At 31.6% G+C, this 16,076-nt stretch overlaps 1 protein-coding gene across 1 annotated transcript in view; it reads right to left on the bottom strand.

Moving 5' to 3' along the window:
- Positions 1 to 1,183: 1,183 nt before the first annotated feature.
- Positions 1,184 to 16,076, bottom strand: part of LOC134722200 (cleavage and polyadenylation specificity factor subunit 1-like) — a 41,326-nt gene continuing 26,433 nt past the window's right edge. The window contains exons 25-37 of the mRNA XM_063585791.1: positions 12,231 to 12,347; positions 11,261 to 11,351; positions 10,901 to 10,985; positions 10,088 to 10,229; positions 9,358 to 9,426; positions 8,779 to 8,862; positions 8,229 to 8,405; positions 7,835 to 7,901; positions 6,912 to 6,959; positions 5,732 to 5,884; positions 2,489 to 2,618; positions 1,668 to 1,806; positions 1,184 to 1,408 (exon numbers count right to left, since the gene is read on the bottom strand). Of these exons, the coding sequence (XP_063441861.1) occupies positions 1,361 to 1,408; positions 1,668 to 1,806; positions 2,489 to 2,618; positions 5,732 to 5,884; positions 6,912 to 6,959; positions 7,835 to 7,901; positions 8,229 to 8,405; positions 8,779 to 8,862; positions 9,358 to 9,426; positions 10,088 to 10,229; positions 10,901 to 10,985; positions 11,261 to 11,351; positions 12,231 to 12,347 (1,350 nt within the window). The 3' untranslated portion in view covers positions 1,184 to 1,360. The remainder of the gene's footprint in view (positions 1,409 to 1,667; positions 1,807 to 2,488; positions 2,619 to 5,731; positions 5,885 to 6,911; positions 6,960 to 7,834; positions 7,902 to 8,228; positions 8,406 to 8,778; positions 8,863 to 9,357; positions 9,427 to 10,087; positions 10,230 to 10,900; positions 10,986 to 11,260; positions 11,352 to 12,230; positions 12,348 to 16,076) is intronic.

The raw sequence follows: 16,076 nt of genomic DNA, 5'->3' as shown, positions 1-16,076 counted from the left end.
AATGATGATAATAAACAAATACTTAAATCGAAATGAAACAAACTGAAGTTATGCACCAAGCCAATATGGCTACCAAAGTAGCGTAAAAAAGTATAAAACTGCTTAATTACAAGTTGAATAAATAAAAAAAACACCATAAAACTAAAAAAAAATCAAACACTATCACTCAGCCAAACAAGAGAAAATAGTGAAAAAAATCTGTCAAATTTATGACTTAGTACATGCATTTTAGAGTTAAAAGCTAGCAACACCTCCAACTTATATATCATAAAATTGAGAAAGGAAATGGTGAATGTGTCAAAGCATGGAAGTGGCTCAAATATTTTGGTCGCAACGTCTGTTTATCTAAGGTAGGGGTTTATACGAATACGTTAACAAAACCACATTGCCCACTAAAATCAATGAGTTTTCTCTGACTTTTCCTAAATAAAGTGGAGTTTTACAGCAGAGCAGAACTTAAGTGCTATTTGATTATTACCCAGGCTGTTTGCAACCATTCTGTAGCTATTTATTGTGAATCGCTTAAATAGTTTGACAATAAAGTACCAACAGGAAGTGACTGACATGACTGTCATAGATTCTAGAGAGTATGATAAATGCTGAAAGTTGTTACAAAAAAGCATACATCTACGGCTATAAATATGTTGCCATGGACTTGTGCTACAATTGGATATCAATTTTTATAGTTGGCTCCAATATTTTGGTTGCAACGTATGTTAATCTAAGGGAAGCATTTATACAAACATGTTAACTAACTGACATTGCCTGCTAACGTCATTGAGTTTTATCATTTTCTCCAAGGGGAATCATCAGTCCAGTAGTCATCACCTCGGTGTTGACATGAATATCAATTACATGCTCATTTTTATACATTTCCTGTTACAAATCTTTGAATGTTTTGAAAATCTGAGGATTTTCTTATCCCAGGAATAGATTACAGTAGCCGTATTTGGCTCTATTTTTTTTGAATTTTGGGTCATAAATGCTCTTCAACTGTGTACTTGTTTGGATTTATAACTTTTTTGATCTGAGAGTCATTGATGAGTCTTATGTAGACAAAAGGCACGTATGGTGTATTAAATTATAATCCTGGTATTAGTTTTTCAAATTGATGTATTTTTCCTTTCAGAATCGAAATAAGACATGCAAGGCGTTATTTTTTGCAATTCAATTAAACAATTCATATTTGTATGTTTCTTTTATTCAGACATTCACAGACTAATGAACACACATTCAGTGGCACTGTTGAGTTCTACATTTGTCTCTAACTATGTACATGATGTAACATCACATCATTATTAACATGTCACATGATACTTAATAACCAATAACATAACAACTATAACAAAGTCACTGTTCTTCAGAAATGTAATGTTAATCTGTCAATGTCCATCAGATCATCTGTTAACTGTAAAGAGAAAAGGGAGGTAATTCACTATAATGATAGTAATTAAAACATAAAAAAAAGTCAAACATAGAATTTACTTACAAATTTGTTTTCAAAACTCAGATAAATGATTTATACGCATATTTACGAAAGTGGGAATCCCTAAATGAACCCATTACATATTTACAAATTTCTTCAGACATTCCAAAGTTCAAAAGTAGATTGCATTATTGAGAAATATTTTTGTAGTTTATACTTCAAATAGTAAATTGTATTTTACCTGTTCAAGAGATGTTCCAATACGTTTAGCAATCTCAGTTTTCTCCATCATACTGAGATGTAAATACTTCCATAACAAATCACCATCTAAAATATTCTTTTGAGGATTCCTCAACTCTTGTCTGATACTCTGTACAGCTCTAAAATATTAAAAAAAAATACATTCTAAAATTTCAAATGAACAGGTACAACAAAGGTTTATACCTTACTTACTTTAATCTTCCACTATGTTGATTGTGTAGACAACATCAAAAGTTGTAAAAACAGAAATAAATAAATGGAAACTGCTATGATCCTGCTTCCATATGACATTAAAAAGGGACATAACTCAAGAACAGAAAGGTGCAAACTCAAATTCAAACTCAAATTTTGGATTGTACAGACACACCTACATAGACAAGGGTTACACTTAATGCCCCTATCACTTAGCTGCATGGGCATAAAAAAGATAAAAGAATAACCTCCAATGTCCACCACTGTTACACATATGCTATCTGTCCTAATTTATTAAGTTATTTTAGTTCATTTTAGTTTAAACAATATTTATTAATAAACAATTTCAAGACAAATATTACAATGTTACATAAAGTACAAATATGGGATTCGGAAACAAGTTTGGAAAAACTTTTATAAAGTGAAGTGAAAGGGTGAAAGCAATTTCATGATAAAATGGAGGTCCAAATTACTAAAAGTTGCTATTTGTGGGGGAATTTCAGAAGTCTTTTCCTATACTATGACAAACATATTTGAAATAGACCTCATTATGTCTCTTTCTGTTTAATGTATATTTATGCCATTGTTGTTGTTTTTTTGTAACTTTACCTATAGGTCCTTGGATTAAGTCCTGCTATATGTTGAATTTGTGTCGTCATGGCATTCTGTAACATGAGTAAACGTCTATATACTTTCTCTGAGATTGGCAGAACGAACCCAAGTGTTCCATCTAAAGAAGCTGAAAAATAAACAGGAAATATAATTACTTATACATCGAAAAATTATTCTAGTCAAATATTCAGAAAAGGATTATTGTAATCATTTTTTTTTAAACTAGATATAGGCTTTGTAAAGTATTACAAAAGTCAACCATTTTCACAATAACAATACACTTCTATACCATCTGTCCTTTAGGAATAATTCATTTTAATTTTGAAGACATCATTGTACACTACTCATGATTCACTGATGTAATAATAGTTTTATTTACAGCGCTTTGGTTATTTTGAAGACATTATTGTACACTTCTCATGATTCACTGATGTAATAATAGTTTTTTTCACGGCGCTTACAGTGCTTTGATTATTTTGAAGACATCATTGTACACTACTGATGATTCACTGATGTAATAATAGTTTTATTTAGCGCTTACAGTGCTTTGATTATTTTGAAGACATTAATGTATACTTCTCATGATTCACTGATGTAATAATAGTTTTATTTAGCGCTTACAGTGCTTTGATTATTTTGAAGACATTATTGTATACTACTCATGATTCACTGATGTAATAATAGTTTTATTAACAGCGCTTACAATGCTTTGATTATTTTGAAGACATTATTGTACACTTCTCATGATTCACTGATGTAATAATAGTTTTTTTCACAGCGCTTACAGTGCTTTGATTTTTTTAAGGACATCATTGTATACTACTCATGATTCACTGATAATAGTTTTATTTACAGAGTTTACATAAAATATCAGCTTGCTGCATGAGGATCATTATAACCTATTTCAGAATTGCCAAAGTAGCATATGTAACCTACTTCAGATTTGAGGGAGAAACTGGCACATTTAACACAGGTAATAGTGTAATGCTGGCCTCCCCCTTTTTACCCACATATTTTGTGTGTATTGTTCTTAAACCTAATAAGGTGGAATAATTGCTAGTGAGATTTAATAACATGTATTTTAGTTCATATGACTTGAGGATTGTACAATAATTGATTGTTTTGGGTGGTAAAAATATTGTGTCTAGTTCGTACAACGTTGTTTTGGTAGCCGGGGCAGAACGGAAGTTTATCTGTACTTCCCACAAGAGCTTGAAATCGGTCTTTTATATAATTCTGGGGGGATAAACAGTTTGTTGGACAATTATAGCATTGATAAGTATAATAATATTAAGTCCTTTATTTTGTAAGGATAAGGATTTACTTGCGGTGACAACTTGCCAATTGGTCACCGTAGTGTTGATATCGATATTTTGGTTGTTAATTTAGAATAATAACCTTTGTGGTTCAAGTATTATGTTATCCAATAGGTGTAGATATCACCAAGAGTATAAAACATGTTGGTTCTAGTTATTATTCCGCTGGAAAACATCTTTATTCTGTGAAAACATCGTGTGTTTACATTCTCAGTTGTTCTGAAGGGAATTTCCCTAATCAGAAACATGGCTGCTGATTGGTCGTTCGCTAGTAAGAACGTTAGTGATTGGCTGATATTGGTATAAAACTAAAATCAATAACAAAGGGAGGCAGTCACTAGATAGATTGTTAAGTAGAGCGGTAACTTCAAAAGTATAAAAAGAATGTCCGAAAACACAGTAGATTTAGGAAAAGTTAGTAAATACTAAATTGCACCCACTATAGACTTATTGTCATTTATTATATATATATATAAATATTTAGTACCCTTATTGGTGCAAATATTTATTGGTGCAAACTTTAGGTGCCAAATCGGGAGCAAATCCTTGGTGCAAATATTTATTGGTGCAAACTTTAGGTGCCAAATCGGGAGCAAATCCTTGGTGCAAATATTTATTGGTGCAAACTTTAGGTGCCAAATGGGAGCAAATCCTTGGTGCAAATATTTATTGGTGCAATTGATGGTTTAGGTGTAATTCCTGGGTGTAAATATATTGCTTGGAGCAAATAATGTTTTAGGTGAAAATCCTTGGTGTAAATATTGCTTGGTGCAAATAAATATATAGTTTTGTGCAACTCGTTTTGTTAGGTGAAATTCCTAGGTGACAAACTTTAAGAAAGTCAAGTATTTAATATTTATTACGGAAGCTTTATGGTAGGAACGATTTTGTGATTACCTATAAAGAATTGTTGATTGTTGATTGTATTTATTATGTCTTAAGGAATTGAGACTTATTATAAACTGTGGGTTAGTGAATCTGGTTGATTTACTTTAATGTGATCGAGTTTAGCGCTACACATTGGTAGTTTAATAATATTTAGATAGTGACAGAGTAAAGTCTCTGTTTAGGTTAGTTATAGATAAGACCAACCATACTAGGAACCGGACTAGGCCAGGAACAGAGCTGTACCACTACCAGTCCAGCATTTTTATAAATAATAATAAAGCATCTAAACTGTTCTATTTCATGTATTTTATTTCACGAATATTTAGTAAATATACAGTAATAACAAAACAAATATAAAATCAATATCGGTAGAGTGTTTTGGTCGACGGTAAACCAACTAGACGTCGACCCTAATATTTTATCCTAATATACATACACACAATAAAAAGATCCCTTTACTTTATGTTCATTGTGTTCTCTGGTGTCCGACTCTAGCACCCGAGAGGCAGTGTTACAATAGATGCTTGTCCCAAAAAACTAAACAGAAGGTGGACAATGACATTCAGCATTCTTATTACCTGACATTTCTTTAAAATGCAGTCACTTGTTGGCAGATACATGTACTGTGAATTCATTTATTTTAGTGGGTATCAATTTTCGTTGATTGCTGAAAATTTGCATTTTTGTTGATATTTGATTTCATGGTTTTGCCAATCTCTGTATACAAAGCATATTGAAAATATGATATTGGTTGAATATTGTAATTCCTGGTTCACCTCTATCCATGAAAAATTGGTATCCAACGAACAATAATGAATCCACAGTACAAATTTTGGATCCAAAAAAAACTATTAGAATACAATAGATATAGGAAGATGTGGTGTGAGTGCCAATGAGACAACTCTCCATCCAAATAACAATTTAAAAATTAAACCATTATAGGTTAAAGTAAGGCCTTCAACAAGGAGCCACAAACCTGTTTCAGAAAACATTTCAAGTACCAATGAAAGTATGATTAACCTATATAATATCTTACCAAAGTATGTAATATGTTTCCTGTCAGCATTGTATGCCCTTTTATCTACAGCTGGATCACTACGACATAGTACTCTAAACATGCTGTTGATGTGTGAGCCAACATTAAAATCAGCCTTCCGAAGCAGACGTTGGCCTCCTATACTCTCTCTAGCTGTTAAAACAAGCAAAATATATCTGATAGATAATATAATTAAAATCAGCCTTCCTCAGAAGACATTGCCCTCCTATACTCTCTCTAGCTATTAAAACAATCAAAATATATCTGATAAATAATGTACATTAAAATCAGCCTTCTGAAACAGACGTTGCCCTCCTATACTCTCTCTAGCTGTTAAAACAAGCAAAATATTACTGATAAATAATATTTTTAGAAATTCAATGAATTTGAAATTATAAATTTGACAAAAAATGTGGCCAGAGTTTTTAAAAATAAAAAAGATGTGGTATGATTTTGCCAAAACCCGTATACCAAAAAAAAGACATGACAGACAGCAACAATCTTATTACAACAATTCTTATTGCAAATCTACTAATTTCTTGTGAAAAATGATGCATTCATGCTGTTATTGAAAACTTAAATTGAAATCTGTCTCATGTTATTATGAGATATATCTACCTTTTATTTGCAACATGAGTTTATATAAATAACAAGAAAACAACTCCAATGAAAAAATATGTGTATATAAATGTAAATCAGCCCTTATTACACATACCAGTAGCGTGTGTGACTATGTAATTACCATATTCTTTTGCTTGCTATTCTAAATGGAATATGTAACATTGTAATCAAACATTAGTTATAACATCATAATTTTATCTCTTCTATTTGTACTATCCAAATCTCTACCAATGAGATTCTTTATAATGCCGAATCACTTGATATTATACTTATCAATTTATTTCATAAGAGTACCATGACAGGTGTTATATGTGAAGCAGGAGCTGACAACTCTTACAGAGTACAATTAATTGGTGGGGTTTATTTTTCTCAGTTTTTTAGCTTTCTGTGTAGTGTTAAATGGACTTGTTTAAACTTTTTGTCATTTCTAGCCATGGTGTTGTCGTTTTCTTTTCCACTTATAAATGAGTTCAGAATTACCCATGATATCTTCCCCTATTATTTAATGTTTTTTTCCCTTTTTTTAATTAGGTTTTAAATTAACATTACATATACATACCTTCAGGATGATATGCATACATTAATATGTTCTTCATTTTGTCTGAAACTGTAAAAAATATAACATCAAGATACTAAGCATTTCTTGCAATTATCAAGGGTTCCATTCCACCAATATTTTTGGGATAAATCTGGTACTGAATGCATAATTTGATTGGAATTACAATGTAGATATCAGATAACAAAAGCTATCTTAAAAATGATAAAATTTCAATCACTAAAGTAATAAAAAATTTAGTTAAACTTCAGGGTTTGATGGGGTCCCAGACTCATGAGAATAACTTCTAAATTAAAAGGAATTTATTTGATACGGTTAGCATGTGACATGTAATAAGATTGTGTATCATACTAAGAAACTTGCATTGTGATTTTATAGTGTTCTCACTATTCATTTTTTTTGTGTACATGTACTGGAATTAGAAAATGCATACTCAGCTTGACATAGCTGGAGATTAGAAAATCCATACTCAGCTTGGCATAGCTGGAGATTATCCCACAGAGAGATCAATGCAAAATTTAAAAAAAGCTTAACAGTTGTTTATAAAATAATCCAAATTGAAAAATGTTTGAAAAAAGTAAAATCACAAAAATACTGAACTTAGAGGAAAATCAATTTGGAAAATCCATAATCACATGGCAAAATCAAATAACAAAATGCATCAAGAACGACAGGACAAGAACTGTCATATTCCTGACTTGGTACAGGCATTTTCAAATTTTCAAAATTTTGAAGAGATTTTTCCTGATATTATCCCATAATTGTTTTTAAAATATGTTTTAAATGGCATACTAAAAGTATTCTACTAATAAACATCAACAGTAGCAATGTTCAAAGCACCTGAATTAAAGTTATGACATAATAAAATTTGAATGTACAAGGGGAGATAATTCAGATTTCAAAAGATGTCATGGCTAGAAACTTACCTAAGAAACATAGCTGTGAATTATCCACCATATATTCTGCTGTATATGTTTCTAAGGGCTTTATATCCTATAAATTATATAGATGTCAATTTATATATTTTAACATCATGACTACAATAGTGTAATTCAACTGAGTGGCTTGTACTTAAACTTGTTTAAATAAGAACTGTTATGGAAAGTCAAGAACACAGAATATATGTGTTGTTAGGACAAGAAAATATAAGTAAAGATTATTTATGCTCTGAGTGAAATAAGACAATTTATACAAATAGTAAACTTTTATTTGAATGCATAGTGAATTTGTGGTATATATCTATTCTTTGGATTCTGAGAAACTCCACAGGAGATTTTGCCACATTCCTACTTGTATCTGTACAAGACATTTGAAACTTACCCTACTGACAAGTGACAGAACTTTAAGTTCCTCCTGATATCTATATAAAGCGATACTTTTGATGATATCCCCTGCTAAGATGATATTTTTAACTGTACTTAATGTGTTGATGTAAGTGAATGTGTCAATGAAGGCCACACCTATCAGATCATTGTCCTTCAACTGCCATATATAAAGCTGAAATGTACAGGAAATATTACAGTGACGATGTTTATAGAGCCCATAAATTTAGATATGATACATCTAAACTCATTGATTCTTTGCATAAACTTATTCTTAGAGGTTATTAATTAACACATAGTTATAAAAATGATTAATGAATTGTGCGAAAAACAATAAAAAAAAAACCAATGACAACCATTGCATTATATGCTCCTGGCTAGTCAGGCACATTAGATATGGCAGGGTTAAACATGAATGTGTTTTGCACATTATGGAATCTGGAATTATTAAATATAACTAGTTGTACAAACAAATCTTACTTTAAGTGTAGATAAAAACTATGGGTATAACAAATTAACAAATGTTATGACCACATCACGACATGTACCTTTTGACCTATTGCTGTAAGTAGAAATCCCTGTATCTGTGCTAGAGCTGTAACTGGTCCCTTCTGTTCCTTGTCATACAAAACCTGAAATAAACAGAACAGGGTTTCAGTCTTATAATAATAATAATAATAATAATCTTTATTTCAAGATGGTATGCTCATTTAGTACAAAGACTACTATTATGGTCTTCTCGTTTAATAGTCTAGATTTCTTTGATTGATTGATCGTTGTTTACTTGATGTGGCAAAACTACATGTATCTTAGATATTTCCCTTATAAATTATCATATCACTTTTGTGTGAATCATTTATGCCTTGTGTGGTAAAATAAGAATGGGACAAATAAACTATTAATTAATGGTATAGGTATACAGACATAAAAATAATCTAAAACTAAGTAATACATATTTCAGTTTTTGTTATAAATGTGTAAGACAACAGTGTATAAAGTTCCATGAATTATTCCAATTAGACAGACATCTGTAACCTTTTTGTCTATTTCACCTTACTCAAGGTAATATCCCAAAAGACAAATCTGGTTACTCTAAAATAATCAACTTAAACGAATTAGCCTTTTACCTTAATTTTGTGTTTAGTGAGAGGCATTCCCGGTTCTGGTACAACTTCTATAACATCCAGTATTAAAATCTGAAACCAGGACAAATACAGCATATTATTCATCTATATATAATATCAAATAAAATTTATTATAAATAAAATACATGTCATAAACAATTCAGTAATAAATAAAATTCTTTCAATTGGAGTTAATAATTAAAAATGTTTAACTTGAATTTGCAGGCTTTCAAAATTTTTATACAAGAAAATCTTCAATACTGAAGCTCTTTCTACAATTATATAGATATTTTTAAAAATGTTTTTAAAACAAAACAAAAACCCGTTTCAGGCTTTAAAACCCACCATGGAGGATGACGGTTGGCTGCTGAACGTTCCAGCGACAAATTAATATGCATATTCAGGACAAGAACATGTTAATGTAATTTGAATATTTACCCTGCTTTTTACGAGACGGACACACTGAGACGTATTTTTGACATGCTAGTTCACAAGGCAGCAGTCTATTTGAAGACATGTCACCCTACATGGACACTTATTTCTGACTCCGAACAAAATAGTCTTTGATCTTACACCATAATGCTGCTTGCTAAGTGGAGAAGCAGCAAATATCAATTTCAAAGTCTGGTTCAAACTTCAACCTATTCAAGGTTTTCTAACTCACAACCTGATGCACTTGAGGTGAACAAGCTACTACAAGACCACTGAGGCAGTCAACACCATGGACACTTACCCTGCCTCTAGAGATATTCTCCTCCCCCAGTGATAAAGTTGTCCCCATACATAGAAATGATTTAAAACCATGTACATTTTCCTCTGACCTCAGCAGAACATTCTTCATGGTGGTACATACTTCCCATTCCTGAAGGACTACACTGTAATGTTACAAAAATAAATCTCAATCATATATTTTGATAAAAAAAAACAAAATAGCATAGAACTAATAAAATGTACAGCTGCATAATGCAAAAAAGCAGTGGTGGTGTTTTGATGTGATGTTACACTACTATTTCAGAAGAGGGTGAAGATTTGTACCTATCAAAGTGTTCAAAACCTGCTGCATTTGTATGCACCTGTCCTAAGTTAGGAATCTGAAGTTCAGTAGTTGTCGTTTGTTGATGAAATTTATTAGTGTCTCTTGTTTTCTTTTTATGTTTATTACATCATTGGTTTTTCTGTTTAAATGGTTTTATAATACTTATTTTTTGGGGCCTTTACAGCTTGTTGTTTTTAATGTGAGCTAAAGATCTGTATTGAAGGCCGTACTTTGACCTTTAATGGTCTTCTTTTATAAATTGTGACCTGAATGGAGTTGTCTCATTGGCACTCATACCACATCTTCTCATATATGGCTTACTTTAATATGAAAATAAAAATTTACTTTTACAATAAGGGGAGAGACTTTAAAAAAGAAATTAAAATCTAGCGTTTTCATTTTTTACCAATTTGCTCTGAAAAAACATCTTGAACAATTGGCTACAAAGGAAACATGTGAAATAAAATTGTAACCATGTTTACCAATAATAACCCTTTACCATCTACTAACCTGGTGTTAGGGACAACTTCCCAGGACGTAGGACTGTACAATTGTAAGGCGTAGGTGTTCAACTGTGGATAGATAAATCTTTCATCTGAAAAATAGGTCAGAATATAATTACCATTCTTAGCAGCATTTGAAGAAGCTTGAACCAACTTGGAAACAATGTTTTTGTTTTTCTAACATTCTTCATATATTCTCGTTTTGATATTTTTTACTCAGTTGCTAAGGTAAAAACATACCTTTTGTTATTAATTATATATAGAGAAAATAACCATGATAAACAGTTTAAAAATAATATTGCAGTGGTTGTTTTAAAATAATTCTAAGAAGGTATGAAGCACAAATATTACAATAGTTTTGACAGACCTTTTTCTAATGTATCCCAGTCTCTTTCTTCAGATGTTGTTTTTGGAAGTTTGTTGCAGTTTTCTGGAGTACTGGTGACAACTGCATAGGTCTAGTAAAAACATAATCAGTTATAAATAAATTTGATGAATTTACTGTCTTCTGATTGGTTAAAATTACTAGTTTTATTTTCAATGTTGTAAATTTTGATGGCGACACGCCCACTCTGACGTTTAGGATTCATACGCCAACATATGTGTACATTGTTTTAGTTAATACAACTTATATAATAAGTTCTTTGAGCCTAATTTTTGATAGAAATTTATTTATAATGAATAGCAATAATCTATTTTGATTTTATTGAATCATAAAACTAATTTTTGACTCTTCACATTTTACATAATCCGCTTTGCGGATTATTCAATGTGAAGAGTCAAAAATTAGTTTTATGGTTCAATAAATTCAAAATAGATAATAGCCATTCATTGAATAACATATCAAATCTGCTTTAGATAAAAAAAAAAAACACCAACATAATAACCTTGCTTTTTTGGTAATACCTGATATTATTTCTTTCTTACAAGTTTGTTTAAAAGAGTCTTTTATTAACTATTTGTACATAGGAGTCACTACCAATCACAATCAGGTTCAGGGAGTTCTAAACAGGATAACTATGTCAGACTTTTACACATAATAAACTTTTTGTTTAGATGACTTCAAGATAAATCACATATTTGTACATAGGATTGGACTGGTAATTTTATTGAATTGATTTACATTTGTCATTTCAGGGCCTTTTATAGCTGACTTTGCAGTATGGACTTTTACTCATTGTTAAAGGTTGTACGGTTACCTATAGTTGTTATCCTGTGTCATTTGTTTTTTTGTTGGGAGTTGTCTCATTGGTTATCATATCACATCATCTTTTTTTTTATAAACAAAGCTAATGACATAAAGAATTATAACTAAATTAAGTATTTTAACACATTACCTTACTGTCTGGATGGTAAGCTACAAAATGTGGGGTGCATCTCAAAGGTATTTTCCTCACTGCCCATGGTGCGTCATATGTTAAATGTGTTGGTAATACAGTGATTCTCAACTCTCCCTGCAATCATAGAAACATTACATCTTTAGAATACTGTAACAGTAAGATAGCTTTATTTCATATCAGCCAATTAAGTATTCTTAGTTCAGGTTCAGTAACTAGGATAATTTTTTGACACAGATTTTTTTACCATTGTTCGCTTGTAATTTTTTTTTATTATTCAATATCCTAATAGGGCTGTTCCAGATTCCATGGTATGGGAGGGAAAGGGGAGGCATATTTTTGTAGAATTGAACTTTTTTTCATTTTTCTTCTTTTCCTCAAAAAAAAAGGAAGAAATGTAACTACCCACAATACATTAAATTGATTCCATGCTTTTCAATCTGAAACAGTCATAATAACAGTCATGATTTCTTTTGTATGTTTGTCTATATACCTTTTCTTTAAATCATTGATGGATATCAGAAGGTATCAATATACCTGTTTAAAATCAAGTGTTTTCTATATATGAGGTGTGTCTGATAGAAAACAACCTTGACATTTTATAGCCTGTCTCTGACCTTGACATTTTATAGCCTGGCTCTGACCTTGACATTTTATAGCCTGTCTCTGACCTTGACATTTTATAGCCTGTCTCTCTAAGTTGTGATGTAACACTATTATTTCAACATAAGTTTATCTGAACTTGGAACCTTTATTTACCAGTTTGTTGAAGTAGAGGAAACCTTTAGGACAGTTGACATTATGGAATGATGAGAAACATGTGATAGGACCGTCAACGATCATGGGATGGATTCCTAGACTTACCAGTTTGTTGAAGTAGAGGAAGCCTTTTGGACAGTTGACATTATGGAATGATGAGAAACATGTGATAGGACCGTCAATGATCATGGGATGTATTCCTAGACTTACCAGTTTGTTGAAGTAGAGGAAACCTTTAGGACAGTTGACATTGTGGAATGATGAGAAACATGTGATAGGACCGTCAACGATCATGGGATGGATTCCTAGACCTACCAGTTTGTTGAAGTAGAGGAAACCTTTAGGACAGTTGACATTGTGGAATGATGAGAAACATGTGATAGGACCGTCAACGATCATGGGATGGATACCTAGACTTACCAGTTTGTTGAAGTAGAGGGAACCTTTAGGACAGTTGACATTGTGGAATGATGAGAAACATGTGATAGGACCGTCAATGATCATGGGATGGATTCCTAGACTTACCAGTTTATAATAATAATAATAATAATAATCTTTATTTCAAGAGGGTATGCTCAATTAGTACAAACACTATTCTCCCTTGAGGCCCTCACACTCCACTCACAATGCAATTCACACAATTTCTTCATAACAAAGAAAAACATTAGAAAACATAAATCAAAGTTGATACATAGTCATTTAAATATTTCCTGGATTTTCAAGTAAAAACTTAAAGCAGTTTGTTTTAAAAGTATTTATGTTTGACATGTGTCTTAGTGCTTCTGGTAGTTTATTCCATAAAGTTGGGCCAGAATATGAAAAAGATCTTCTAAATGTGTTTGTTCTTGCCTTTGGTATATTAAGTAATTGGGTAGTATTTGATCTAAGTTGCATTCCATTTTTATTTGAAACATAGGAGATTTTGTTAGACAAATATTCTGGAACAGATCCATATAAACATCTATGAACATATAAGGCCTTGTGGTAAATCACACGATCAGTAAATCGAAGCCATGATAACTTTTTAAACATTGTATTAGATGGGGTATCATAAGGAAGTTCAAGAATAATTCTAGCTGCTCGTTTTTGAAGTTTATCTAATCTATTTGTATTTTGGTCACTGGTGTTTCCCCAAATTGTACAACAGTAATCCAAAATAGGGAGAATATAACCATTAAAGTATAACTTTCGTTTTTCAAGGGGTAGGGATTTCTTTATCCTAGACAAAAGATTTAGCCTTGTACTGATTTTTGTGCACAAAGTGTCAATTTGGGCTGACCACTCAAGATTTACATCAATAAAAACCCCAAGGAGCTTTTCACAATTAACATCTCTAATGTGTGAGTTACCAACACTCAAATTTAGAACATGGTCTGTTTTTGCTAGTTTCTGTCTAGACCCAATAACCATAGATGTAGTTTTTGTTGGATTTATATACATCTTATTTCCCTTGCACCATTCTTCAATTCTTTCTAAATCATTTGTAATGCTGTCCTGGATGGTATTGAGACTATGACCTGTGCAGTAAATGGTAGTATCATCTGCATAGAGGTCTGCTTGAGATGAGGTTATATGAAGGGGCAAATCATTAATGAACAATAAAAATAAAAGGGGGCCTAATATGGAGCCCTGAGGTACTCCAGTTTTTATTTCTAGTGCCCTTGACTTAATTGTCCCATTTTCCACTTGTTGGAATCTATGAGATAGATATGATTTAAACCAGTTACATGATGAATTTGAAATTTTGTAGCACTGCAGTTTTTGAAGAAGGATAACGTGATCTTCCAGATCAAATGCTTTTTTAAAATTTAGGAAGATAATACCTATAATTTCTCCATCATCAATTGCTTTCAACCACTGATCAATAAGTTTTAGTAAAGCAGTATGACAAGAGTGGTGGCTTCTAAATCCAGACTGACTTGCATGAAGGAGCTTATATTTTAATAGGTATCGGTATAGGTGTTTGCAGACATGCTTTTCAAAAATCTTTGACATAGTAGGCAAAATAGATATTGGTCTATAGTTGTCGACAGTATCTTTATGACCCTTTTTATGGCTTGGCATGACACGGGCATTTTTAAGCTCTGAAGGAAATATACCAGCAGTGATACTCCTATTTATAATATAAGCTATTGAAGGTGAAATAACTTCTGATGATAATTTAAGAATGCGAGGACTTATCTGATCAATGCCCGTTGCTTTTGCAACATTTAAATTGCTAAGGCAGTCCTTAACTTCTGCAACTGTTATCAAGGGGATGTAAAACCAAGTATCTTGAGGTACTTTTGCTGCTACCTCCTCATAAATCTTATTACTATCAAATTTGTATGATTGAGATGTTGATAGGCTATCTTTTGGGGCAATATTTATAAAATGTTTGTTAAAAGCATAAACTATATGCTGAGTTTCTGTGATAACACCATTGTGTGTCTTAAGTTGGGATGGAAAAGGAGAACTTTTTGTTTGGTTGAGCCCCTTGACATATTGCCATAATTCTTTTGGATTTTTAGCCTGTTCAATGGATGTTTTATAAAATTTGTTTTTTGCATCATCTATAAGTGATTTGCTTTTGTTCCTCCAGAACCTGTATCTGTCTAAATCATGCTTTTTATGGTAATAATCCCTGTTTTGTCTGGCAGTTAATATTTCAGGGGTTAACCATTCTGGCCTTTGAACATTTTTGACTCGCTTTGTTTTTATTGGAGCATGCTTATTTAAAACATTATTGAAAAGAGAATACCAGATATTTAAAGCTTTGTCTGTGTCATGTTCTTCTATCACATTATTAAAAGGTTTACATTGAAGTTCCTTTATAAAATTCTCTTCATTAAACTTTTTAAAACACCTATAAGTTATGATCTTGTGGCTAGAATCAGGTATTTCTTTAACATTTGTTTTTCTTGTAAGGCACACTGGGTAATGGTCACTTAAAGCCAAATAAGGAACATATGTTTCAATTATATTATCGAACTTATTTGTATAGATATGGTCAATGATCTTTTTACTTTTATCTGTTACTCTTGTTGGATTATCAATAAGTTGTGTAAGACCATGGCACTGTATCATATTGGACCATTTGTTGTTACT

Source organism: Mytilus trossulus, chromosome 6 (genome assembly GCF_036588685.1).
Source record: "Mytilus trossulus isolate FHL-02 chromosome 6, PNRI_Mtr1.1.1.hap1, whole genome shotgun sequence".
Classification (NCBI taxonomy): domain Eukaryota; kingdom Metazoa; phylum Mollusca; class Bivalvia; order Mytilida; family Mytilidae; genus Mytilus; species Mytilus trossulus.
This window is presented reverse-complemented; position numbering and strand designations above follow the sequence as displayed.